Raw genomic sequence first — 27,378 nt, forward strand, 5'->3', positions numbered from 1 at the left:
GCCCATCACTACTATTAAATGCTTTCCCCTCTAATTTCCCTTGTTGCAATACACATGTGGAGAGAATGGTTTTATTGTTTGTGGCTTGTTACCAGGGGAAAATGCGCTCTGTGTCCACTAGGAGGCTGACTAATGAGGCACTTACCCGGATACAAAACATTCGCTTCATATTGCGTGTTTGCGTAAAATAAATATTTTATCTGTAAGGTATTTATAGATCACTTCAGTTCTGTCGCGGATCACCTTGTGCCCCGTGTGCGGGTTTTAGCCACAAGGCAAAAGCAAATGTTTGCATAACATAACTGGTAAGTAAATGGTTTGTGCTAAGCTTGTTTGGTAGGCTCGCTAGCTAGCTAGCATACACGCAGAGCTTGGTTGCTAGGGAGTTGGAGGCTGTTGGCGTTTGCATTTGATAGCTAGTCAGTGTCAGTTCGTTTATTATTATCATTATTATTTTTCTCCGTATTTTCGCTTGGACTTTAAAATAACTGTCGGAGCAGGACAACATTCACATAAGTGAAGTGTATTTTGCGTCACGGCGTCTTTTTGTAGTCGGGTGAATTTCCGATAGCGTTAGCTGGTTAGCTTTCTGTTCTCTGTGGCTAGCCTGACTAGCTAGCTGTCTGCGCAGAAAGGTAACGTGCCACTTATGTTAGCTACACTTAAACAGATGTGCAAAAGCTACGTTTAATTTATTTTTAATCTTAAATTGCTTTATTTTATTTTATTTGGGTCGTAATAAGGCCTAACCAAACGGACTGCTGGTGATACAGTACCACACTTAAGAAGACCATAACTAGTGGCGCTGTTTGGACGCGCAGGCCTTTTCGGCCATTTTTGTTGACATTCCTACTCTCCCTTCATCTCGCATGTAGTGATATAGCTGGAAAAGTTTTATATACGTAACTCGAAGGAAGGCCGGCACATGTTAACGTTTGCAAAGATTTTAGATTTAGTATGATTATATATTTAAAAATAATTGAGTTGGTAAACAAACAATTCATTATTGGAGGGTTTTCTAACCGCAGTACTTAGCTAACGCTGCCTGTGAAGTCAGTCGTGTAGTCCAGTGCAGAGGTAGCTGTAGTTCAGTAGCTAGCTATCATTGTGGCACCTTTACTGAGTTGTAAGCACTAAGGCCAGTCAAAAGTGAAAGCCGGCTGTTCAATTTAAATAATAAAACAGCAAAGTCTTTATTATAACCCAGTCTTGAATCAAAAGTATGCAGTGTTTGTCAGTTGCACTTATTTTTATTCTCTGCCTCTATAGTAGTGAAGACCAGTAGTCTCCTCTAGATTGGCCAGTTTGGCTTGCATCTATGAACTCGTTGGTGCCTACCACCTCGGCCGTCAGTAGCCCTGTTAGTTCCCTGGACTCCCCCCTCTCTGTCATCAGTTCATCCACTGGCTCTCCGGGTGTGCCAGTGACCCCTGCGGTGGGTTACGGACCCATCAGCAACCAACAGGTGGGCCACAGGCAATTGCATGCACAAATAAAAGCCATGCGACGAAAACTGAAATTATATCTTTCGCTGCACTACTTTTCACACTTGAAATAGTTTTACTCTGGGTCATTCAAAACCCTGGGTATAAACAGGATCCTGGGTTATCTTGTTTCGCACTGCTCAAAAATCCTGGGTATTCATAATCTTGTGTTTCACACTGTACGTTCCTAAACCCTGTCTAAACGTTCTTATTTGCAGTGTCAGCAACCGTGTTCGGTTTAAAAACAGCGCGTGACTGGTTTAAATACCGGCTTGTCTCGTGTTTTTGCATCTGTGAGAAAAAATATCGCCACGTAAATCATCCTTGGTTGTTTCAAGACTTCTGAGACGCACTAAGGCAAGATTACAGATATTTATTTGAAAAAAAAATTCCTTCAAACACTGTGTAAGAATTCCCTTTCAGTTCAGATGGAAATGAGGAAAGCGGAGGCAGGCTTGTGACTATTCAAAAGGAGCTCTTTATTTTATATTTCTTAAATTATTTATTTGATCTGTTCAGCTGTTTTATTTTACTGCACACACACAAGCCAGAGGGAAAATAAATAAAATAAATATATATATATATATATGTGTATATGTATCTGTATATAATAAAATAATATACACTCATATGTATTTTCTCATCTGTAAGTCGCTTTGGTTGAAAGCGTCTACTAAATGAATAAATGTAAATATACACACTACCTGCCAAAAGTTAAGACACACTCATTCTTCATTTATTATTATTTTTTCACATTTTAGAATAATAGTCATCAAAACTCTGGAGTAACTCCGTGATTTAAAAAAAAAAAAAATCCAAAATAAATAAAAATAATTTAGTATTTTAGCATCTTCAAAGTAGACCCCCTTTTTTGCCTACAATTTCCAGAAATGTATTCTTGGAATTTTCTCAACCGATTTCTTGAGGAATCACCCTGAGATGCTTTTTAAACAGTATTAATGGAGTTCCCACCGATACCGGACTCTTATTGGCTGATTTTTGGATTATTTTGCTCCGAGTCATCCCTTTTAAAAAATAATAATTTATTTTTTAAAATAAAATGTTATTCATTTCTTTCATTAGAAAACTATGTTGGCACAATTATATTATTGTCTATAACACCGACTTCAAACTTTTAATCATACACCTTCACAATAAAAGGTTTTTAAGATCATGAGAAACATTTCAGTCAAGTGTCCCCAAACTTTTGACCAGTTGTGGACATGTTTTTCTCTGGCTTGTTGCGGGAGGCCTTAAAAACACAGACGCACATGAGTAACCTCGAATTAACGAGACACAGATGAGAATCATCACGCGTTACCTGCTGGTTCGACCTGCCTTCTCTCTGTTCACAGCTGACACTCGCTGCAACTATTGTTTACACAACACACAGGGTTTCTGTGACTGTACAAAGCATGTGATAGGAGGCACACGCTGTTCAATTTCTGATTGGGTCTGTTGCTAAGCATCTACTCGTAACATTTTAACACTGTACACCTCAATGCGATCACTATCAAAAGTGGGTTTCATAACCCCTGTTAAATAGCTGCGCTAACCCTGCTTCTAAATTACAATCATGAAATGTTCCTCTACCTGGGGTTAAAAGCAGGGTTTAGAACGACAATAACCTGAGGTCAAGTACAGCGCTATAGTGTCATTAATCCACACTTGGGGCATATACGACAATGAGTTGACAATTCTTTAAATATTCTACTTATTGTGGAATATAATTTACCCCCTTCCCCATGTCTTCATGCTTCTCTTAGATTAATTCCTCAATGTCTGAGCTGCACACGGTTAGCAGCTCTGATGATGTGAAGCCATCTTTTGTTCTGAAGTCTCCAGGAGGCACTGGGCCAATGCTGTCCCAAAAAAGACTCTGTGCCATCTGCGGGGATCGCTCCTCCGGTGAGTACTTAGGAAGGTCATACCAGGTTTACAGAGGCTTTAAGATTTAATTTCCTATAATCAAGTAGATAATTTTAGCGCTGACGTATTCACTGCTGTGTCATTTGTTTTGGTTTATGAATTAGTACCTCAGCTGTACATTTCTTATAAACGACTTTGGTTTCCAGCTAATCTTTAACGTATACCAAAATCATAATATTGATCCAGGATCAGTGCTGATCCAAGATGCTTAGTAAAAGTAATCCTGTCTCACTAATTCTTTACTCTCTAATTTCCGGTTCCATGTTCAGGGAAGCACTATGGGGTGTATAGCTGCGAGGGCTGTAAAGGCTTCTTTAAGCGCACAGTGAGGAAGGACCTGAGCTACATCTGCAGAGACAGCAAAGAGTGTCTTGTGGACAAGCGCCAGCGCAATCGTTGCCAGTACTGCCGTTACCAGAAGTGCCTAGCCATGGGCATGAAGAGAGAGGGTGTGTATTTTGAGTTGTGCTTTCATTGTTATGTCACGGGGATACCATTGCCATTGCTTGGACTTATCTTGGTTTGGTCTTTTTGGCCCTATTCAGGCTTGTCCTTAAGATTTGGATAATACATGCATGGCGCTAAGTTCATGCGAACAGAGTCCGATGTGTTTTATGATCCTACCACTTGGAATAAATTCAGCACGTGGCCACATTATGTTTATAGTATGAACACTGTGTTCCTGACACTGTGTTCCTGACACTGTGTCCACTGTGTTCCTGTGTTGATGCATGTAATAGGCTTTTTTTTTTGTTTGTTTAAAAAAGAAACATTTCTGTATTACGGTGTTAATTTTGCCTAGAACAAGCAGCACTAAAGAGTTTTGTGACTAACATTTTTTTTTCAATGAAAAATGGTACCTGAATAACAATTCATCCTCCTGCACAAAATATACAACAGACTGTAATCACATTTTCATCAGCAAATAAAAACAAAACAAAAATGTCAGAGTATTTGTAGGGTGAAAACAGCAAGGGGAACTTTTTTATTTTTTATTTTTCTCTACGGTGAATACAGTTCACACTTGGGTTATGAAAATCCTTATTCCTTGCTCTCCACAGCTGTTCAGGAGGAGCGGCAGAGGAATAAGGACCGTGATGGAGATTACGACTGTAATACTGCAGCCAATGAGGAGATGCCTGTGGAGAAGATCCTGGAAGCTGAGGCAGCTGTGGATCATAAGACAGAATTGCACTCTGCAAGCAGCTCTACTGGTGCTGTGAGTGTTTATCTCACTGTTCTTGATAGTGAGCTCTAGAGGACTTGACTGTTTTGGTGGGCTCGATATCTCGCACACTCGAAAGGTCCTACAACTTTTAGTGGACCATTATAAAATTAGGGCCACTAATTTTATAACATGTTAGAATAAAAAAATACTCACACTCTAATGTGATGTCTGCTCAGGTATACAAGGGCCATTATTAACAGATAGTTTTGGTATTCATTGGTTCCCTTTAAAAAATAACAAAAATCTACAGCACTTCAGTTCTTTTGTCCTTTAATAAATATTATGCAAGACAAACTAAACAAATAGTAAGCATATCCAGTGCTGACTGAACACATCTTAATCAAGAGATTGAAAATAATTGTGTTTTATATTTCTATGGTAATAGTGTGTTTGCATTGTGATAGACAAACAAAAGTAGTCATTACGGCAAGAAAATACCAGAATATGCTTACAATAGCTCTAGCTGCTGGTTGTTAGCATTATGTATTTGTTTACTTAGAATAATTGCCTGTTCACTGAAGATGGGACTCTACAGTAACCAAGCAAGTTATTAGCTGTAACTCAGCTCATTTATAAAACAATTAATATGATCTAAACTATGCATATACGTGCCATGTTGAACAGCAGCAGCAATACTTTTTGAATTCTTGTATAGCGAATAGTCCTGATAAACTACACATTTCATTTTAATAATTTAAGCCCCCATGTGAGCACATTCTATGTGTCAAAGGCCAGCACGGCTTTATCTGTTTGGCAAGCATGGACAGGGGAAGCTAAGATGCATTCGAAAAGATGTTTTGTTGCCCTTCTTTGAAGTAAGACAATGTTATTAAGGCTATTAAGGGTCATATAGGATGCTAAAAGGAAATGCACATGACCATATATAACACAGTTTGTTTTTGTTGATCTTAAAAGCTGCAGACAGTATGACTTTTAAAACATAACATTTTATGCTATACAGGCCGCCTGTCTCATTTAAGATTGATTTTAATAAAAATTCTCCAATCGTCCTCACTGTTTATTGTGAATCGGGAGTGATAAAAAAAAAATAAAAAAATCAAGTCCTTCATTTTCTAACACTCGGGCCATTTTTAGCTAGTAAGCACTTAGGGCCCTGAGCTCAATAAGAATAGTGTAATGCATTCAATTTTGACCATATTTGGAGCATTTACAGTGCCCTCCACTAATACTGGCACCCTTGGTGAATATGAGCAAAGAAAAATTGTCTTTATTGTTTAACGTTTTGATCTTTAAGAAAAAAAAATCTTTGTTAAATATGTGTGTGCAACAATTATTGGAACCCCTATGAATTCATATGAGAGAAATATATTTGAAGTATGTTCCCATTGATTTTTAAAAATATAAATAATTGTACACCTCGGTGACTAGGAACAGGAAATTGTTCAACCATGACTTCTACTTCCTATTTCACAGGGGTATAAATATGAGGTAACACACAGGCCAAATTCCCTTAGTCATTCATAACAATGGGTAAGACCAAGGAATATAGCTGTGATGTGCAGCAAAAGGTTGTTGAGCTTCACAAAATGGGAAGTGGCTATAAGAAAATAGCACAAGCATTGAAAATGCCCATTTCCACCATCAGGGCAATAATTAAGGAGTTCCAGGCAACTGGAAATGTTATGAATCAACCTGGAATTGGACGTGTGTCTGTATTGACTCAGTGCACTGTGAAGAAGATGGTTTGAGTGGCCAGAAAATCTCCAAGGATCACAGCTAGAGAATTGCAGAAGTTAGTTGCGTCTTGGGGTCAGAAAGTCTCCACAACTACAATCCGAAGTCACCTATATCACTACAAGCTGTTTAGAAGGGTTTCAGGAAAAAAGCCTCTACTCTCATCCAAAAACAAACTCAAGTGTCTTCAGTTTGCCAGACACTAATGGAACTTCAAACAGGATCGGGTTCTATGGTCAGATGAAACCAAAATAGAGCTTTTTGTCAATAAACACCAGAGGTGGTTTTGGTGCGCACAGAGAGGTAGCCATATGGAAAAGTCCCTCATGCCCATGGTTAAATAGGGTTAATGTTTTGAGGCTGTTTTTCTGCCAGAGGACCTGGACAATTCGTAAGTCCATGAAGCCATGTATCCTATCAAATATCAACAGATATTAAATGAAAACCTGACTGCCTCTGCCAGAAAGCTTAAAATGGGCCATGGTTGGATCTTCCAGCAGGGCAGTGATCCAAAACATACATCAAAATCAACACAAAAACGGTTTACTGACCACAAAATCAAGGTCCTGCCATGGCCATCCCAGTCCCCTGAATCGAAACCCATAGAAAACCTGTGGGGTGAACTGAAGAGGAGAGTCCACCAGTGTGGACCTTGAAATTTGAAGGATCTGGAGAGATTCTGTATGGAGGAATGGTCCATACTCCATTGTCCAACTTCATCAGTCATTATAGGAGAAGACTCAGAGCTGTTATCTTGGTAAAGGGAGGTAGCACAAAGTATTGACTAAAATGGTGCCAATAATTGTTGCACACCTATATTTTAGAGAGTGTTGTTTTTTTTTTTGTTTTTTTTTTAGCTTGTTTTGGATAAACCTGTGTTGTGTTTGCAGTTGTTTGATATCCAAGAGAGCAGAATATTTGTGGGAATATTTTTTTTTTCCACAGCCTTCTTTGCTCATATTTACCAAGGGTGCCAATATTAGTGGAGGGCACTGTATGCTTCAAATATCTGAAATTCACCACAGTTTTACATACATGTTCAAAGAACTTTTAATCATATCTATTCTAGTTCTTTTTTGTCTCTTCCATTCATGATATACCAAATTCTTATACTTTTTATGCACGTGAAGTAGCTAAAGCACTTTGACCTGAATTTTTAAGACCTCTTCATATGATGATTATCCCTTTCACTATCATCACAGTAAGGTTCTGAGAAAAACTCTACCTTAACTCTCCCTCTCCTTTAGGCCATCGACCCAGTGACAAACATCTGCCAGGCAGCAGATAAGCAGCTGTTTGGCCTGGTGGAGTGGGCCAAGCGCATCCCACATTTCTCAGAGCTGCCTCTGGATGACCAGGTCATTCTGCTACGTGCAGGTAGAAGCGTTCACTCTCTACATTTACAGACTACTCTCCTGTATACACAGTACATATTTTCACACTATAACTTGTAAGCCAGGCCTCTTACTCGAAGAGGCAGGATATGCTTATCTGTAAATGATCATGCCACCAATGACTATCCTTTTTAATTTTTGAAATAAAGTTGATTCTGGTGAGTAAAGTACAATTTATTCTTTTTTTAAAAATATCAACTCCACAATTGATTATATGCACATACAGTGCCCCCCACTAATATTGGTGCCCTTGGTAAATCTGAGCAAAGGCTGTAAAAAACCGTCTTTTATTGTTTAACCTTTTGATCTATGATTAAAATAAATCACAAATATACTCTGCTGTGATGGATATCAAACAATTGAAAACAAAACAAAATATGTGTAAAATCTTTGTTAAATAGGTTGAGCAACAATTATTGGCACCACTATGAATTCATATGAGGAAAAATATATTTGAAGTATATTCCCATTTATATTTTACTTTTTATTATATATATATATATATATATATATATATATATATATATATATATATATATATATATATATATATATATATACACACACACACACATACATACATACATACATACATACATACATACATACATACATACATACATACACACACATACACATATATGTGTGTGTGTGTGTGTGTGTGTGTGTGTGTGTGTGTGTGTAAGTACACCTGGGTGACTAGGAACTAGTTTTTCAACTATGACTGGGGTAGAAATATGAGGTAACACACAGGCCAAATTCCCTTAGTCATTCATAACAAATGGGTAAGACCAAGGAATATAGCTGTGATGTGTGGCAAAAGATTGTTCCATGAAAGATCCTGCCATGGCCATCCCAATCCCCTGACTTGAAGGGGACAAGGAGGGTAATATTAGTGGAGGACACTGTAGTTATGTTACCTGGTTAGGCTTTTAAAACTAGGATAAAACCTTTTCTAGAAGTAAATGGACTTCACATCTGTGTTTCAGGGTGGAATGAGCTTCTTATTGCCTCGCTTTCTCACCGCTCCATCGGGGTGGAGGATGGACTTCTGCTGACTACAGGCTTGCACGTGCTCAGAGACAGGTGACCCATAACTTCAGCTATGTATTGTTTATGATTAACAATAATCATTTTTAATGAATTAATCTCGAGGCATTAGTACTAATACTTCAGGTGCTATTCTTCTACATAAAAAATTACTTTTCTAATGGAAAAGATTCAGATGAAGTTATGCATGTTCATTTGAACAGAGATATCATGTTGAACATTAAATATACATGTTTAATAATTGACAACAATACAATTATTTTAACATAAGAATGAATTATTAACAGAGAAACATTTTGCTGTTGATGCTAGGACTGGGTATTGCAACCAATTTGCTGAATCGATTCTTATTTACAGTGGCAAGAAAATGTATGTGAACCTTCTGGAATTTCATGGTTTTCTGCATAAATTTGTCATAAAATGTGATCTGATCTTCAGCTAAGTCAAGGGTATTGATAAATATAATGTGTCTAAAATAATAACACAAAAAAAATTCTGATCTTTCATGTCTTTATTGAGTAAAACCAAAAAAAAACCTCATAGTGCTTGCGGAAAAAGTATGTGAACCCTTGAGTTAATGACCTCAAAAAAGCTGCTTCTTTTTTTTTGGAATATTTGGAAAAATATTCCATTTTTCGATATTTGGAAAAACCACACAGCATTACAATTGGCATAGAAAGGGCACGGCATATCATCATGAAAATATCATCCCAACCGTAAAGTATCGTGGAGGAAACATGATTTGGGCCTGCTCTGCTGCATCAGGGCCTGGTCAGCTTGCAATCATTGAAGGGAAGATGAATTCCCAAGTATATCAGACAATTCTTCAGGATAATGTGAGAATGTCTGTAAGTCAGCTGAAACTGTGTAGAAGTTGGGTGATGCAACACGACAATGACCCAAAACACCGGAGCAAGTCCACAACAGAATGGCTTCAGAAAAACAAAATCCGCCTGTTTGGAGTGGCCAAGTCAGAGCCCAGACCTCAACCCAATATAGATGCTATGGAATGACTTGAAGCAAGCCATACACATGAGACGTCCAAAGAATATGACACAGCTAAAGCAGTTCTGCCAGGAAGAATGGGCTAAAATTCCTCCTGAACGATGTGCAGGTCTGATCCACAGCTACAGGAAGTGCGTGGGGTTGGGGGGGTCGACTAATTATTAATTCTAAGGGTTCACTTACTTTTTCCACTGCCATTTTGAATGTTGAATGAGTGTGTTCAATAAAGACATGAGGGATCAGAATTTATTTTGTGTTATTATTTTAGGCACATTATATTTGTCAAAACCCTTGACTTAGATGAAGATCAGATCACATTTTATGACACATTTATGCAGAAAACCATGAAATTCCAAAAAGTTCACATACTTTTTCTTGCCACTGTATATGGTTTTGATTCGATTCAATATCGAATTTGTTATCAATGTTTCATTTAAATGTTAGATTTGCAGACATGGAATCCATGTTTTAATATAAATGCTGGTAAGTGAAACCTTCTTAGCTATGTTACTGAAATACACATTTACATTAACAATAGGGCACTCACAATTATGTTTAATTCCTTTTTACTTTGAGTAACAAACATTGTAACAAGAAATCATAAATATGTGCATACAATGCACACAAGCTAGGTACAAATGGCACACTGCACATTACTGTAAAGTAAAAAAAAAAACATTATAAATGTGCAACAGTGAAATTCATGAACAACTTGAAACATGTTCAAGAAATAAAGCCGTTTTCAAAATGAAAACATGAAAGACGACGTCATGTTCAGGACGAGAGGCGAACTACAGATAATATTTGAGGATTTCCCAAATTCATATAGTTTCATTAAACTGAAGATTGATTAAAATTAGAGAATTGATATTTTTTTTACTCAGCCCTAGTTGATGCAAACACGTCTTTTGATCTACACAAGCGTTTGCTTGTGCACCTCCTTCTCTGTCCCTTTTGTTTCAAAATGAGTTAAAACCCTAGTCATTTTCCATTTGCTCCCATTTAAAAAAAAATTTTTTTTTTCTTTGCCACTTTCTCAGCCGTCATTGTTCTTTTCTGTTTTCTATTTGGGTCACAATGTCAGCTCTGTGCACAAACGTTCTGCACCTCAGCTGTGTGAAGTTTCCTAAAAAGACATACGAGTTACTTTCGAGGATACTTAAAACTGCGTTTTTCCACATTTAGTTCTTTTCGATGTTTGGAGTATATAGCCGGCATATAGATTAAATTCACAGTAGCATCCAATTAAAATATTCCCAGCCTTCGATTTACTACAGCTGTTGATCTTGTGTGTTTAGATTGAGTCTCACATGGCCAAGAGTCCTGCCAGTCAGCAGACCTCAAGCCAGTTGTGGATAGCACTTAGGCTTCCTTTGCAAGCTGGCTAGTGTTTGCGGTTGTGTTGTTACATACACAGCACACATCACAATGTTGTCAGCTTCTGACTAGTAAGACTCCTCTACAGGCAGTTTACACGCTTGTCGTTTATTAGGTTTGTTACTCCTCCTAAAACTTTAAGACAGCATTGTTAAAAAATGTGTGTTCTTTTTAAAATTGTAGGTAGTGCGATTTGAAAATCAGGCTGGTTCAAAAACTGTGGAATGGTAACATTTCGGAGGTGTTTACCATGTACTAATGAAGTCTGATGCGACATGCACAGCTTTCATAACATGCTCTATGTATTTCTTGCTCCCTCTCTCTCTCTCTCACCCTTCACATTTCTCTGTGCCATTTTTGCACTATTCAAATGAATTGTTTCCCCATTGTGATCTTTTGTTGTGCAAGCTAGCAAATGTGTATTATAACAAATTTGATTAGCCCAGTTTGTATAGTGTACATGTAACGCAGCCTTCATAATGTATTTTTAAGCCCTCTATTGACTGCTTTAAACATGAGCTTTCGTGTATTGAAGCATTTTATTGAGACGTGCTGTATTGTCTCACAAGGAGAGATATCCACTACTACTACTAATAATGCCTGTGTACACTTATTTATATCTCTACAGGGAAAGTGCACGCAGCCCTGAGGTGGGGGCCATATTTGACAGGTATTTGACAGGAGAATAAGACTCCTCACTTTTTACTTCTGACTTCTGCTCATTAAATAATGCTATTGATTGATTTGTAAGCTGTAATCAATCCTTCACCAATGTGATGTTAATTAGCAATCATTTGAAAAATGTTCATAAGCTCAGCATCAATTTATTAAGCTGAGGATGGTGGTTTAAAGCAGGGAAATCTAAAAAATACAGGATCTGCTGTACTGGGAATTGGGATTTGTGGTTCTAAGTTGTTTTTATTATTGTTTCATCATTCTCTCCCTCCCTATCTCTTCTCTTCCCCACTGTAGAGTGCTCACTGAGTTGGTAAACAAAATGCGAGATATGCAGATGGACAAGACTGAGCTTGGATGTCTGCGAGCCATCATCCTCTTTAACCCAGGTGCAGTTATCAGATCTTTGTGGTTACAGGGTTTTGGAAGAAATATCTGATGTGCAAAAATCCGTGCAGCATTCACTTTTAATGTTTTTAAATTTTATTTTCATTTCTGCTCTCTCTGGTAGAAAAATGCTATGATATGATAGAAAAAAACAACAACAACATTTTGTAACCTGAATTGTGAAGAGCCACAGATTAATCTCATGGCTACGTGTAGCAAATCAGCAGACATTCAGAAAGAATTCAGGGCTGTTAGGGACTGATCTGATAGTGTCAGCATGCCTCAATGAAAAATGCACTCGCTGAGGGCAAGCATTCAGAAACTCGCACTTGCCTGCCAAGTGTGTGAAGAGGTGTATAGTACAAAAAAAAATTCAGAGTAAGATTCAAACACCTTCTGTTAGTCACTGGCAGGTTATGAGTTCTGTAGCTGGGTAATGATACAAATTCCACAACTAGGATAAATGAGCTGACTTCCCACCAAATTGGAGAACAAACAAATTGTTCACCAAGAAAAGGCTAAATCGTTATTGCTTGTGAATCATATCCCCCCCTCAATTACAATATTATATTGGACTCTCTCCTGTTTATTTCGTTTTCTTGCTCACTCTCTCCCTGCTCTCTGATTGGCTGGTTCACCTGTCAACGTTTAGTGAGAAGTTGGAGCGGGACAGATATGTCAATGTTTGACGTATGTGAGCCGCCATATGAAGTGTATACATACATAAATTTCCTGCTAATTTTAAACCCTGTCAATTGGAAATAATTCCATTCAGACAATTCTGGATTTATTATACCTGTTATTTGTCTAATTTGTAATACACATGCACAATTTTACCATACTATACACACACTTCATTTTTCAATGACTATACATACTGTTCTGCACAAGAACTACTTGCACTATTTTGCACGAAGACTATTTGCACAAGGATTATTTATTACTATTGCACTTTCTGCATGACTGTTACAGTTTACAACTGCCAATGCAGTCCATAATCTTGCACCTTAATGTAAATACTGTAAATACCTTGTTTAAATTGTCAGGCTATCTGTGTTTCATTGTCTTTGTACATGTACACTGCACAGTGACGGTTGAATCTCCTCTCCTCTCATCTCATTTTCACACATGCATATACAAAATATCACATTGATTGGCTGATGACAAAACTGTCATTGTCATAACCTTGGAATTTTAAACCCAAGTTTTGTTCAAAGCATAAATCAAGAGTAAAGAAAAGAAATGTTTTCTATGTAGTGGTTCATTAATGGCATTTGTTTTTCAGCAAAAAGTGTTCATTTTAGTTAAAATAAGTCATTTTAAGGCCTGTGCAGTAACCTGTGTCAGTCTGCTCTGAAGCTTGAATCTTTTTTTCCCTCTATGTTTTTGTTTAGATGCCAAAGGTCTGAGCAACACGAGTGAGGTGGAACTCCTGCGAGAGAGAGTGTATGCATCCTTAGAGTCCTACTGCAGGCAGAAATACCCTGAGCAGCAGGGGAGGTATGCTAATTCTTTCTCAATAACTTTCTTTGAGATTTTTGCATTGTAACCTACTGTTACTTCATGCTAAGGCTCAAGCTGACTTTACAAAAACCTGCTGGTACATGCAGAAGCAGGTTTTTAAAAAATTCTTTAGAGAACAACCATACACTACCAGCCAATGTAGAAAGCCCATTGGTGAGATCATTAATGTATTGTTGAATTTTGAATCTATCAGTTACCATATTTAAATGCAGATTGTCGCTACTAGGGTTGATTCAAAAATGCTTTTAAATGTTGGAGGGTGATTATGTTGGTTCTTTTCCCACTGGCTTTTAAATAGCTTATGAATGCCTGTGCGGCCGTGCGCATTTCACTTTCACCCTTTCGATTTAATGCCAATTCGGGGGCGGAAAATGCTTGAATGGTGGGTTCATTATTATTAATGCGATAACTGAAATCTGACTCCTGTTGATCTGTGCTGTGAGTGTGACTCATTCGGCTCATGCTGAATTGAGCAGACCTGTTCAGTTTTTAACTGTAGCGTCCGTTCTGTAACCGAACTAATTAATTTTTATTACTGTAAAAAAGCAAAAACGACCGTGGGGGCGGTGCCGCAATGGGTAAGTAACATAATCGATGTGCGGCCGAGCACCTGTAACACTGACTGTAGCTGTAACCTAGGATGCAGTATTTTCCACCACACAGATTTCTCATGGCTGCAAGTTTCAGGCCCACGTTCAGAAAGAATTCAGGGCTGTTTGAGACTAGACTGATAGTTTTAGCAAGACAAAAGGACACGCCTCAATAAAAAAAATACAGTGATGATGAAACATCAAAACACTTTACACAATACAAATTGTGACATAAGGTGCCCTCCACTAATATTGGCATCCTTGGTATATATGAGCAAAGAAGGCTGTGAATAACTTTCTTTATTGTCTAACCTTTCTATCTTTTGTTAAATAAATTCACAAAAATATTCGTTACAGTGATCCAAAACATGCATGAAAATCAACACAAAAACGGTTTACTGACCACAAAATGAAGGTCCTGCCATGGTCATCCCAGTCCCCTGACTTGAAAACCTGTGGGGTGAACTGAAGAGGAGAGTCCACCAGCGTGGACCTCGAAATGTGAAGGATCTGGAGAGATTCTGTATGGAGGAATGGTCTCAGATCCCTTGCCATGTATTCTCCAACCTCATCAGGCATTATAGGAGAAGATTCAGAGCTATTATCTTGGCAAACGGAGGTAGCATAAAGTATTGACTAAAACGATGCCAGTAATTGTTGCACACTTACATTTAAAAGTGTTATTTATTTATTTATTTATTTCAATATAAATAAACCTGTTTTGTTTGCAATTGTATGATATCCATGTGAACAGAGAATTTTTATGAAGGTTTGGGACAAAAGATTTCTTGGCTCATATTTACCAAGGGTGCCAATACTAGTGGAGGGCACTGTTCCTAAAGTTTCTATGGTGCAACTGACATTTTACACCAGGCTAGTTTGAAACTAATGTGGTTTAATACCGAGTTTACACCATAACTTGTGGTCAACTTGTACAAACGACTGCAGTATATTGATATGAAAACTAGGCACTAAATAAGCCCTCAGTAATTTGATGTCTTTTGTATTTGGTTGTATGACAAACAGTTAGTCAACGTGCACAATCTTGTTTTAAACATAACATTGAAATTTTACAAGGAACATAAGATTTATTTACATAAATCTGCATATAATTTATGTCCATATCAAGAGAGGAAATCCCTGAGATTTTGCAGGTGAACAGAATTCATGATCTTGAGTTGAAAAATAAATAAATTCTACTTATCCCGTTCTCTCTTTCAATGCCTAGATTTGCTAAGCTCCTCCTCAGGCTGCCTGCGTTGCGCTCCATCGGACTCAAATGCCTGGAGCACCTTTTTTTCTTCAAGCTGATCGGAGACACGCCCATTGAGACGTTCCTGATGGAGATGCTGGAGGCTCCCCACTAGCTTTGCCCTGAGGGAGGCTGGGAGATGACATCACTGTGACTGCACTTTTCAAACTCAGGGGAACTTGAGCAATTGGCCAGCCTCCAGTCCGCGATACACTTGTTGCTAGGTTTGTCTTTTTGTAAGTGCAAAACAGAGTCTGAAAAAAAAAAAAAAAAAACCCAAGACTTGCCATGAACTTAGAGGATGTTGGTGCTATATTTCAGTCATAAGTCTTGAATTCAGTTTCCTTCCTAGCTTACACAGGATTTACATTTTGATAGAACCATTTAAGGCTTTTAAACTTGTGGATGTTGAGCTTTATTTGTCTGTAAGTGTGCTCCTCCATCATCTCGTCAGTGTGGTTTCTTTTAATCCTTAAGGGACTAATTTATTCAGCTCAGACCTTAAAGGACTGATGATACGAACAACTGAAAGAACAGTTAGAAAGAAAAATGAAAAACTGTTTTAAAATCTATAAGCTGACATTGCTCTCCCAGTTAAGCTAGCCTGGCCAAACATGTATGCAATGAAACTTAATGCACAAACGTCTGGAGAAAAGCTCATTATGATGTGCAATTTGCAAAATAATTTTAGTCAAATATTTTGGAGTTGATTCCAGGGAAGCTAGGTCTTACCATGTGCTCATAGATATAGATCATGGGTGCTTGACTGATCTTTTACATGCTTGATACTTCGTACTGTGTTTTTTTGTTTGTTTGTTTTTTTTTCTTTTCCTCCTTTTTTTTTTTTCTTCTCTCTTCTTTTCAGTTTGCAGTTTTGGTGAAAACTGAAAAAATAACTAGAATACTTGGTTCACTAAATTAGCCATGCATTGCTTTATGACTGCAGTGTTCCAGCCTGAAGTCTGTAAACTGCTTATGACTTTGCTTTTTCTCTCAGTTATTTGTTTTCGTAGTACATGCTTGTTTTATCACATATCGCATAACCTTGTAACTTGAGTTATGATTCCTTATGTAAACTGCACTATACCAGTTCAAATATCAAATATTTGACCAAAAAGGGGTCATATTTGTGTATCCTTTGGTGCTTTTAAAGATATGTTTTAATGTTACATCCCTGAAAAAAATGCACATGGAGATTTGTAAGCAAGAAACGGATATATTTTAGCAACGTTGAACATGAGCAATACTAAATTTATAATGCAAACGTGTATTCCCTTCTCATTTCTGAATGAAAAATTGTCAGTTTCTAGTACTGTGCAAATTTGTTTGTTCAGGGACAGTGAAACATGATTGCTACAAAAAAGCAGAAATCCATATACATTTATGGTGCCCTTCACTAATATTGGCACCCTCGGTAAATATGAGCAAAGAAGGCGGTGAAAAATTGTCTATTATTTAAACTTTTGATTTTTTGTTAAAAAAATTTCACAAAAATATTCTGCTTTCATGGATATCAAACAGTTGCAAACACAAAACAGGTGTGTGTGTGTGTGTGTGTGTATATGTGTGTATGTATGTATGTATGTATGTATATGTGTGTATGCATGTATATGTGCAACAATTGTTGGCACCTTTTTAATCAATACTTTGTGCTGCCTCCCTTTGCCAAGATAACAGCTCTGAGTCTTCTCCTATAATGCCTGATGAGGTTGGAGAATACATGGCAAGGGATCTGAGACCATTCCTCCATACAGAATCTCTCCAGAGCCTTCAAATTTCCAGGTTCACGCTGGTGGACTCTACTCTTCAGTTCACCCCACAGGTTTTCTATGGATTTCAAGTCAGGGGACTGGGATGGTCATGGCAGGACCTTGATTTTGTGGTCAGTAAACTGTATTTGTGTTGATTTTGATGTATGTTTTGGATCCTGTCTTTTTGGAAGATCCAACCACGGCCCATTTTAAACTTTCTGGCAGAGGCGGGCAGGCTTTCATTTAATATCTGTTGATATTTGATAGTCCATGATGCCATGTATCCTAACAAAATGTCCAGGTCCTCTGGCAGAAAAACAGCCCCAAAACATTAAAAAAAAACCCACGACCAATATTTTGAGATACTAGTTTTTTGATTTCTGTAAGCTGTAATCATCAAGATTAAAACAAACAAAAAAAAGGCTTTAAATATTTCATTTTCTGTGTAATGATTCTAGAATATATGTGAAAGTTCCACATTTTAAATTTAATTACGGAAAAAAATGAACTTTTCTATGATATTAAATTTTTAAAACCTGTACTTCAAATGTATTTTTATAATGAATTCACAGGGGTGCCAATAATTGTTGCACACCTATAATTAACAATTTTATTTTGTATGAACCAATATTGTGTTTGCAATTGTTTGAAGTCCATGAGAGCAGAGTATTTTTGTGATTTTTGGAGTTGTGTGTGGGGTTTTTTTTTTTTTTTTTTTTTTTTTTTTTTTTTTAAACAAAAGATCAAAAGGTTAAACAATACAATTTTTCACAGTCTTCTTTGCTCATATTTACCAAGGGTGCCAATATTAGTGGAGGGCACTGTATATTCCAATCATTGCTTTTAGTTGATTTGTACATCTAAAATACAAAAAAGACCTTAGTTTGCACTGTATTTCCTGTGAATCCCAGTTTTCTGACTCTTTGCTCTTTTTTTTTTCTTAGTGATGTTTTTTTTTGTTTGTTTTTTTGTTTTTTTTTAGATTTCAATTAGATTTGTAATCTTGCTGGTTTTTGTAAGATCTTTTGCTTTGCTGTTGTATTTTTGTGTCCATGCCAACAGCTTCGGGGACGAAGACCACAGAGACTTTGAAATGCAAGGTCCCTATTGGCAGAAATGTTTACTACACCTTCGGGTTGTTTTGTATGGTCCTGTACAACCACCATCTTTACTGCATTAGACATGTTTGTGTCTGTCATTGCACTAAATTTGTCATACAATGATGATTGTAATGATCCTCCATCAGGTTCTCCATCATTAGAGCTCAATTTAGAGGAGCTTGATGGCACTGCAAGTGAACCATATGGACACGACCCTAAATAAAAGCTGGTGGCATCAGGACTTGTGGTGTTCAGTCCGTCATTGACTGGATGAGAATAATGATGTCGTTTGGCTCTAGTAGAGCCAGAGCACTAAACAGATTGCACCTGATTCAACAAAAGACCTAATTAGCTAATGATCAAGCTGTGTTTAACCTTAATCATGCACTTGGAGAAATACAAAACGCTGCCGTGCTCTGGTCTTCCAAAACCTCATCACTCGCTGACTTTCATTACAGCAGGAAATAGGTTCAATATATGGAACCTGTCATAGGTGGATGAATAATAAATTTATTCGCTGTGCTTACCTAGTTTCATGTTCTGTTTACCCAGAAACCTAAATGCCTAGGTTAAAAGGGATACTAACATGTGACAGTGTTGGGTGAGCTAGTAGTTAATGCAGACTGTCGGAAACAAATGAGTATATGAATTCCTAGTGAGGGCATGACTGTGCAGCCGTAGCTCATATCCTTTCCTGATAAGTTTTGTATGTAGCACATCGTTTCGGCGGCCTTAACATTATGACTACGCTTACATGCACATCAGAATTTGGCAGTGTTCTAATTAGTACCGAGCCACGTAAACACCGTAATCCGATTAAGACGGTATTCTGATTCCCACCAATGGAATGTACCTGTTTTACCTGTTGCATGTAAACACCTTATTCAGAAAATCCTGTGAATGTAGATATATTTGCATGCTCAGTCCTCGAGAAATTGCGGGTGCTAACGGATACTACTGAAGTGAACGAAAGGTCAGTTTACAATACTATTTTTCAAGTTGTTTCGGTATGCAATGCTGTGCGCACGTGTCACGACACCGGTCAATGGCAACCCGCTTACGTTTCTATCGTAATCTCTCGCGCTCAGATTCAAGCAGCTACCTCGCTAGTGTGTGGAGATGGCGAAAGGAAAGTATTCAGAGGCGCATGGAAAATTTCAAAGTGACTGTACTGAAACTGAAAATAGGCTTTTATTGCCAGCTCATGTGCTCTGCTATGCCTGATTTGCACAACATATTCCCTCGTTAAAAATAAATAAATAAATAAATAAACCGTTAATAGCATTTCGAAACCCACCGTGCAGCTTTTGCAGCAAAGTACCCAGGGCGGATATGTAGGCGTGCATGGCGCTCCAATGTAAACCGCAAGCCGGACGGCAGCAGCTGCAAGCTTTGCTGGCTCATAGATTTGTAAAGACAAACTATTCAAACCTTTTACTGATTGAGGATATGTAGTCATGCATGTTGAGTATGGCAACTGAATTGTACTTACAAAGTGACCTAATCAGGCAATATAATTTAAAATAAAGAAAAATGATTGAGAGAACCCCAGAATGTGTGTGACGCCACTCCCTTTTGAATGTTCCAAACATTTTATAGGAGGAAAATGTGTTCTGATAACAGGGTTGAGTGAATGTTAATAAAATGCACATTTTGTCCCAACCTATAATCGATAACTCAAGGAAAAGTATGTTTTCCACGAGTTTTCTACCATAGGTTTCGAAAGTGATAGCAGTGAAATTGACAGGTCTCCATTCCTTCGTTGCATTGTCGGCGTGAAAGCACTCGACATGACCAGCATTTCTCAGGATGCTTCATAAAAGCTTTTTTTTAATTGCAAGATTTGTATACAGTATATACTTTTTTTCGCTGTGAGTATTAACAAGATAAATTCACATTCTTGGTACTCTTATTCAATACCCACTATTTATGGCACTTGCAGCAAAATGTTGGACATGACTCAATTCTATGTATTTAAGTGCAATGATCTCGAAAGGCTTTTGAGCAGGTGTGGAAGGTGGGTGGGTTACAAGGACCAAACATGTTTCAAGTTTGTGCAAAAAAAGGAAGAGAAAAAACAAACAAACATTTTTTTTTACACATGACAAAAGCAAACATCGCTGAGCATCAAACTGACATGACAGAAACTCCCTTTGACTCAACTCGCCCGCTTTCTTAGTTTTAAACAATGCATGGCTTGCTTATTTTTCTTAAATTATAATCATCACAGAATAACACTGCTTCTGACCTATAATACACTATTCTATACAAATGCAACAGATGCAAAAATAAAAACAAGAGATTTACACAATTGTACAGCATTTGTCTTCTTAGGGAACATTTAGTTTCTACATTAGATTTCTAGTTCATTTTTTTTTTTTTTGTAGTTTTTTTTTTTACAGTACTCTATTATCTGAAGAAGACATCAGACAAAAACAAATACTTCTTGTTAATACTTGACATTGCTTTAAAATGACATGATACACGTAGTAAGGTGCTGGGAGGTACTACTGGGTCGTGTAGTACAGCTGTGTGGATTGTCAGAATAATGTTATGGGTTTCACACTAGAGAATTGACATTTCGTGATTATTATTATTATTATTATTAACTGTGTAACCAAATCACACTGAAGTGTTCCTCATAAAAATGTCTAAAACCAGAGTGCTGCTGTGCTAAAAAGACCACGTCCCTCTGTCTGTTTCCAAAGACACTACGTCATGACCGAATGCCACAAGTATAATTGTCATGTATCGCACAATACCAAATTAAAATCGAGTTTATAACAGTTAACATCAAGGCAGCATTGAAGTTCTTCTTGGGCTAAGACTAGTGTTGATTTGTGTCTGGAAACAGATATATGCCTATTCTTGTTGAATGCATTTAGCAGATGGATTACAGTACAAATGGCAGAAGGTGCTGCAGGTCAGCATTGTGTATCTCAAAAATGTTGTTGCATATTACTGATCATGTTTTAATCTCAGGCTCAATTTAAAATCTGTATCAAATGAAAAAGGAAAAAAAAAACGTGCACAAAAAACCTCCTCACTAATACCACAGCAGTGCAGAGAGAATCACGCCTTGATATCTACGTCAGTGATTTGTATAAATCTGTGCTCTGCAGTTTCCATTGGACATGAATGCTGAATGTGCTACTACCCAAAGCAGGCAAGATTTCACTAAACAGCTTATAATTGATAACCAGGGTGCAAGAGATCGGCCTTGTTGACAGCACTGATCTTTGGGTTCACTCTCAAGGCCACAGTGGTAAGAAAGACTAGTACGCGTGTCTCTGTAGAGAGCTCGTTCTTCACTAACAGGGCTACGAGAGTGTGTGTGTGTGTATTAGAGGTTTAGGTACTAGAAGTTTCAACGGCAGCTGATACTGTGCTTGTCTTAAAAAAAAAAAAAAAAAAATGCAGTAAAAGTGATAGCTGTTAAGAAATATCAGTCTTTCAATCAGCATGCTTAGGTTGCAGTGTCCAGGATCAGGTTTTTCCAGATTTGGTGTGTGTTGAGTGTTGAGACCCTGAGCTGCTAGAATCTATTCTAGTCACACTTGCATCTCAGAGCCACTGGCCAATCCCAGAGCCTGTGCCTCCTCTGGCGTGAGCCCATTCTTCAGTGTTCTTCTTACTGCAGAAGGAAATAAACAGACATTTGTTATTAATGAACACAGTTTTAATTTTCTTAGCCAATTATTCCTAATAAACCGTAACTGTTAGAATAGTTTTGAGAAATGTTAAATCTAGCCATATAGTTCTCGAAGTACTAAGCTGATACTTGGTGCTAAAGTACAAGCACTGACAAAAGTAAAGAATGTACTGTTAGAGGTATGAGCTAGAGTGTTTTTATTTTTAAATCGCATTCCCGCCCACTCATGCAGGACTTCTGTTTAATCCTACCCACTCCTGTAAACATGCGACCAATCCCGTCCACTCCGGCAGAAAGTTTGGCCAACCCTGTTCACTTCTACAGAAAATGTGACCAATCCTACCTGCTTCTGCAGAATGTTTGACCAATCCTACCTGCTTCTGCAGAACCTTTGACCCATCCCACCTCCTTCTGCAGAACCTTTGACCAATCCTACCTGCTTCTGCAGAACCTTTGACCAATCCTACCTGCTTCTGCAGAACCTTTGACCCATCCCACCTCCTTCTGCAGAACCTTTGACCCATCCCACCTCCTTCTGCAGAACCGTTGACCAATCCTACCTGCTTCTGCAGAATGTTTGACCAATCCTACGTGCTTCTGCAGAACCTTTGACCCATCCCACCTCCTTCTGCAGAACCTTTGACCCATCCCACCTCCTTCTGCAGAACCTTTGACCAATCCTACCTGCTTCTGCAGAACCTTTGACCCATCCCACCTCCTTCTGCAGAACCGTTGACCAATCCTACCTGCTTATGCAGAACCGTTGACCCATCCCACCTCCTTCTGCAGAACCTTTGACCCATCCCACCTCCTTCTGCAGAACCTTTGACCCATCCCACCTCCTTCTGCAGAACCTTTGACCCATCCCACCTCCTTCTGCAGAACCGTTGACCAATCCTACCTGCTTATGCAGAACCGTTGACCCATCCCACCTCCTTCTGCAGAACCTTTGACCAATCCTACCTGCTTCTGCAGAACCTTTGACCAATCCTACCTGCTTCTGCAGAATGTTTGACCAATCCTGCTGTCTTCTTCAGTAAACTTGACCATTCCTGCTCACTCTTGCAGAAATTTTGACTAATCCTACTTGCTCCCCCAATACATTTGACATCTCCCATCCACTCTGCATAAACTGTGACCAATCCTGCCTTCTTTCCCATAGACCGTTAGGGAATGTGGCCTTTATTTGTCCTGTGAGCTTCAAATCATATCGCCTGCTCCCACTTGCAAGAAAGTATAAAACACCTGACCTATTTGTCTGGCTCACAGGATCCCAGTCCCAATCCACAAAGGAAAATGCCAGTACACAGTGGAAACAAATTACAAGCAAAAGCTTAAACATATCCTCTTAGGACTGAATGTTTCTAACTTTTCTGTGGAAGCTGTTCTGGTGCAGGTCAGAGACTGAGATACCATGCAGCGATCCATTGTTTCTGTTTAGTGTAAAACAAGACAGTACTATCCTACAAAATTAGGTTCTACATACACAGGTACACCGTGTATAGCGCATATAGTGTACTGGCTATTGTAACTGTTTGTCCTGTCAGGTATTGTAAGTGTCATGTAGTGACTTACATGACTTGCGGTTAGCTCTTGAGCGTCTCCGCTCGCGAGGTTGACTGCGCTGGCTGGGGCCCTGAGTTGCCGACTTTACTATGCGCTCCATGATCTCATCTGCTGTGTCTTCCATGCAATTAGACGCGTCTTCACTAGCAGAAGACCACAGTCCCATGCGGCCTATATCAACACAAAAAACACTGTTTAGTTTTTTGCTAACTTGATAATTGTTCCATAGCTCAAGAGTGCATTTGAGATCGATCGAAAGTTACAGGACTGTAGGTTTGTAAGCACCTCGGCTGGCTCTGGTGCGGGTGCGCAGGCCGGGCAGGACTGAAGGGGTGGTGTCTCCGAGCTGCATACTGTTTCGCAGCACTGCGGTCATCTGCTCGTGTTCTGCTACGTCCTCAGCGCAGTCAAGTCCCTGCAATGGCGCGTCCTGACCATCTGCTGAAGCGCCTGCAAACTTACCGCTCTGTGGAGGAAAGAACAGACAAACGGCAGATAAACCCAACTGTCCGGCGTCTGTGCCACACCTCTTTCCTTTGGCCTCTGGTAGTCCAGTCTCTTGGCTTGCAGGTTTTTTGTGGATAATTTGAAATTTTCCATGCAGGCATTTGTCAAAAACAATCGGAACAACTATTTCTAGCATGCACTGTAGATCAGCAAAGTGCACACTGAGCTTCGTTAGTATCGTTAGTCTGTTGTATTTTCATTAGTGGGTTGACAGTCAACAGGACACGGCTGCTCAAAAATAATCAGTGGAAAGCAACATGATACTAATGTTAATGTACTGTCCATTGTGTGTTTATTTTAATGATCTCATCGACATTATCATGAAATATCTGCATTTAACAAACCGCTTATAGCTTCCACATGGTGACCCTGCTCCCTTACTTCACTTCCTATTCTCACAGCTTGTGTAATGGGATCATAAACACATTGCCTCTCTGCAGGCCCTTTCAACACCAGCTCCTCTGCTGATGGTCACTGTGTGTGTGTGTGTGTGTGTGTGTGTGTGTGTGTGTGTGTGTGTGTGTGTGAAGGCGTTATTAGTGAAAGTGACTCTCTTAGGGCTGGTGTACATTTTCCACAATTCCATCATGATCAGTATGATGTAATCTCTGATGGGACTTGTCTTTTCTCTGGCCACTGACTGCAAACCGTCATTTCATGAGGAAAAAAAAATTATTTGAAGTTAATGAGTGCACATGAAAGTGCACATAGGGATAAATGGGGCTTCACGTGCACATACACAAACTACAACTGCACACAGCCATGCATACCTCACTATCTTCTTCATCCTCACTCTAGAAATGAGAAATAGAGACATGATGGAAGAAAGAAAGAACAAAATGACAAATGATAGGTGGTGACTGAGAAGAGAACAAAAATCTATACAGGATGTATAAACAGTTTATATATATGAAAAGAAAAAAAAAAAATTTTTTTAAACTCTGCTACTTTTCTCGCTTGGAAAATGATCGCTGTTCCATTTCATGCTCTTCCAGACTTTGTGACCTGCATAAGGTCCTGATGGAGACTTTCTATATTCTATATTAAGGTCTTGGAATAGTTGCAAATGGTGATCTAGTGGAGTTCACAATATAGCAAGACGACCTGTACACCCAGAGCAACTGTTAACTGGCCACACCAGTCACTGCATACATGCCGCTTCACTGCTGGTCTTTAGGTGAATGAAAAGAGTTGGATTTTCACACTGAAATTAGACGAAGAACTGCTTTTAAATCAAAGTGTCCCTTGCCAAACTAAACAAACCGTATAAGGCCTCCCCTAACCGGGTTTCCCCCCACAGAGACAGGCTTTAGTGGGTCATATTTGAGGAATCAGGGGTAGTCTCAGGCACAGCTACAGTACCACTGATATTAATTACACAGGTCTGCAAGCACTCTTCTGGTGTTCGGCAACGGGAATGGATCAGGTTTATTACATTTGCTGGGTATTAAACTATTAATGACTCCCCACAGACTCACTGCACTGTAAATAGAAAGCTTTAGCTATTGGAATTTACTAATATAGCATATATAGAACACTTGAACTAGTTAGACTAAAGTTTTTGTTTGTTATATAACTTAGATGCTGCAGTCACAAAAATAATAATACAAAACCTAGGATCCTGACCCCTTCTGCGTTCTAAACCTGCCTATTCCATCCTCAGGCGCTACTTCTGGTTGGAGTTCTCATCAATTGGAAATCACTCCGTGCTGTTAAGGTTAGCCGCACATGGACAGCCTATAGATCACTGAGATTACTGAGGATGGTACCACTTAAAAACCATGAAGATGGCTTAGGACTACACTTGCCACAAACAGTTTTGCACTCAAATCTCCATCAGTGAACATTGGATAAGTTCAACATAACAGAGTTCATGTATAAACTAATGGATTTTCCTGGTTGCACAATTGCACCTGTTGACCATGTAGTGTTAGCACATTTATTTTATTTATTTATTTATTTATTTATTTATTTATTTAGAATCGCACTACCCGGTGTCACTTGGTTGACATCCCTCTTGAGTCTGGTTCCTCTCAAGGTTTCTTCCTCATATTTTCTCAGGGAGTTTTTTCTTACCAGCGTCGCATCTGGCTTGCTCATTAGGGACAAATTCATACATTTAAGATGTATATCCTGAATGTATTTATTTCTGTAAAGCTGCTTTGGGACAATGTCCATTGTTAAAAAGCGCTACACAAATAAAATTTAATAGAATTTAGAATCCAGTTTGATCAGTGCTGAACTGCTCCATCTGGTGGAGGAAGTGTAGAACTGAACAATGTACTATAATAATAGCCATTAGAGGGCGCACTCACGTCAGTGATCATTTTGCCCCGGGTCTTGTTCCTCTCCCTGTGGTTAGCTCTCTTCTGTTTCTGCTGCAGCACTCTCTCCCTGGTGGTGCGATACTCCAGCGCAAACTCGCTAAGGATCTTACAGAAGCGGTGAATGCTGACCTCCTTCACTGCGTATGCTGGGTGGCCCAGGAACAGCAGAAAGGCATGGAACCTGCAGATCCCACACAGAGAAGTTTACACATCCTGCAGCCTACACTTGAACTGCCATGCTTTATTCCCTAGCCCTCATTATCTCTTTGAGGAATCCCTGCTCTAACAAGTTCATGCTAGACATCCGAGGCCTAGAGGATTGAATCAGTATCTCTTTAAGAGTTCAACTTCCCCCAAATTGAGGCATCCCCAAATTGAGGATTTCAACTTTCCCCAAATTGAGGCATCAGATTGCCTTTACAATCTGATGCGATAACTGAAAATCAGTACAATGTGTTCGATGCAGCTGTTTATGTATGTAAGTATTTTAATATTAAAAAACAACCTTTCGATATTCTTGGTTCAAACTGGTTTTTGTTTATATTGAACAGCTGACTTAACTAATTCAGGGTTCTTGCCTTTTCCAGACCTTTAAAAGACCCCCCCCTAGAATAATCTTTTTTTAAAAATCTTCCCAGATTTTCAATGTTCTGTGTTCTAACAAATATTTTAAAGATTGTTAGCTGCATTACAGCAGGGCAAAGCTTGAAACGTGTTTATGCATTAGGGAACGTGCAGTAGTGCAGAAAGGAAATTTCTGAAGACAACAGATTTCGATCCGTAGTATTTTTGGTCTTACTTTAACACCAGAACATTTTTACTTCTTTCTAAATGATTTCTGACCTTCCTGGTTAGAGAACGAGTTCCCATGAAGCTTTAATTTGT

General features: G+C 38.7%; 2 protein-coding genes across 7 annotated transcripts in view; one reads left to right on the plus strand and one right to left on the minus strand.

Annotated features, from left to right (window-relative positions):
• Positions 1-27,007, plus strand: rxrbb (retinoid x receptor, beta b). Of its 4 annotated transcripts, none has more exons than XR_008396657.1 (12): positions 1-305; positions 1,270-1,465; positions 3,251-3,392; positions 3,683-3,862; positions 4,475-4,632; positions 7,584-7,713; positions 8,720-8,816; positions 11,791-11,832; positions 12,135-12,226; positions 13,619-13,724; positions 15,567-15,814; positions 25,830-27,007. XR_008396657.1 is itself a non-coding variant. In XM_017471224.3 (11 exons), the coding sequence occupies exons 2-11, from the start codon at positions 1,319-1,321 to the stop codon at positions 15,703-15,705; spliced, it is 1,233 nt and encodes a 410-aa protein (XP_017326713.1). In that variant the 5' UTR covers positions 2-305; positions 1,270-1,318; the 3' UTR covers positions 15,706-18,682. The 4 variants fall into 4 exon arrangements, 2 of the variants coding, with proteins under 2 accessions (XP_017326713.1, XP_017326720.1); XR_008396658.1 differs by having other exon boundaries at positions 26,551-27,007; XM_017471224.3 differs by lacking the exon at positions 25,830-27,007 and having other exon boundaries at positions 2-305; positions 15,567-18,682.
• fhod3b (formin homology 2 domain containing 3b) overlaps positions 20,242-27,378 on the minus strand; it is a 127,515-nt gene continuing 120,378 nt past the window's right edge. For 2 of the 3 annotated variants that reach the window (XM_017471241.3, XM_017471270.3), the window contains 5 exons: positions 26,482-26,674; positions 24,937-24,960; positions 23,945-24,125; positions 23,669-23,830; positions 20,242-22,075 (listed from right to left, as the gene is read on the minus strand). In XM_017471241.3, the coding sequence (XP_017326730.1) occupies positions 21,993-22,075; positions 23,669-23,830; positions 23,945-24,125; positions 24,937-24,960; positions 26,482-26,674 (643 nt within the window). In that variant the 3' untranslated portion in view covers positions 20,242-21,992. The remainder of the gene's footprint in view (positions 22,076-23,668; positions 23,831-23,944; positions 24,126-24,936; positions 24,961-26,481; positions 26,675-27,378) is intronic. The other variant, XM_047155798.2, reaches the window with a different exon arrangement.

This window comes from Ictalurus punctatus, chromosome 1 (genome assembly GCF_001660625.3).
Source record: "Ictalurus punctatus breed USDA103 chromosome 1, Coco_2.0, whole genome shotgun sequence".
In the NCBI taxonomy this organism is placed as follows: domain Eukaryota; kingdom Metazoa; phylum Chordata; class Actinopteri; order Siluriformes; family Ictaluridae; genus Ictalurus; species Ictalurus punctatus.

Excerpts from the sequence above, each read along its gene's own strand:
- rxrbb (XM_017471224.3), top strand. The coding sequence starts at position 1,319 with ATGAACTCGTTGGTGCCTACCACCTCGGCCGTCAGTAGCCCTGTTAGT. Across the intron at positions 1,466-3,250 it reads GACCCATCAGCAACCAACAG|ATTAATTCCTCAATGTCTGA; the intron begins GTGGGCCACAGG and ends TGCTTCTCTTAG. Across the intron at positions 3,393-3,682 it reads CTGCGGGGATCGCTCCTCCG|GGAAGCACTATGGGGTGTAT; the intron begins GTGAGTACTTAG and ends TTCCATGTTCAG.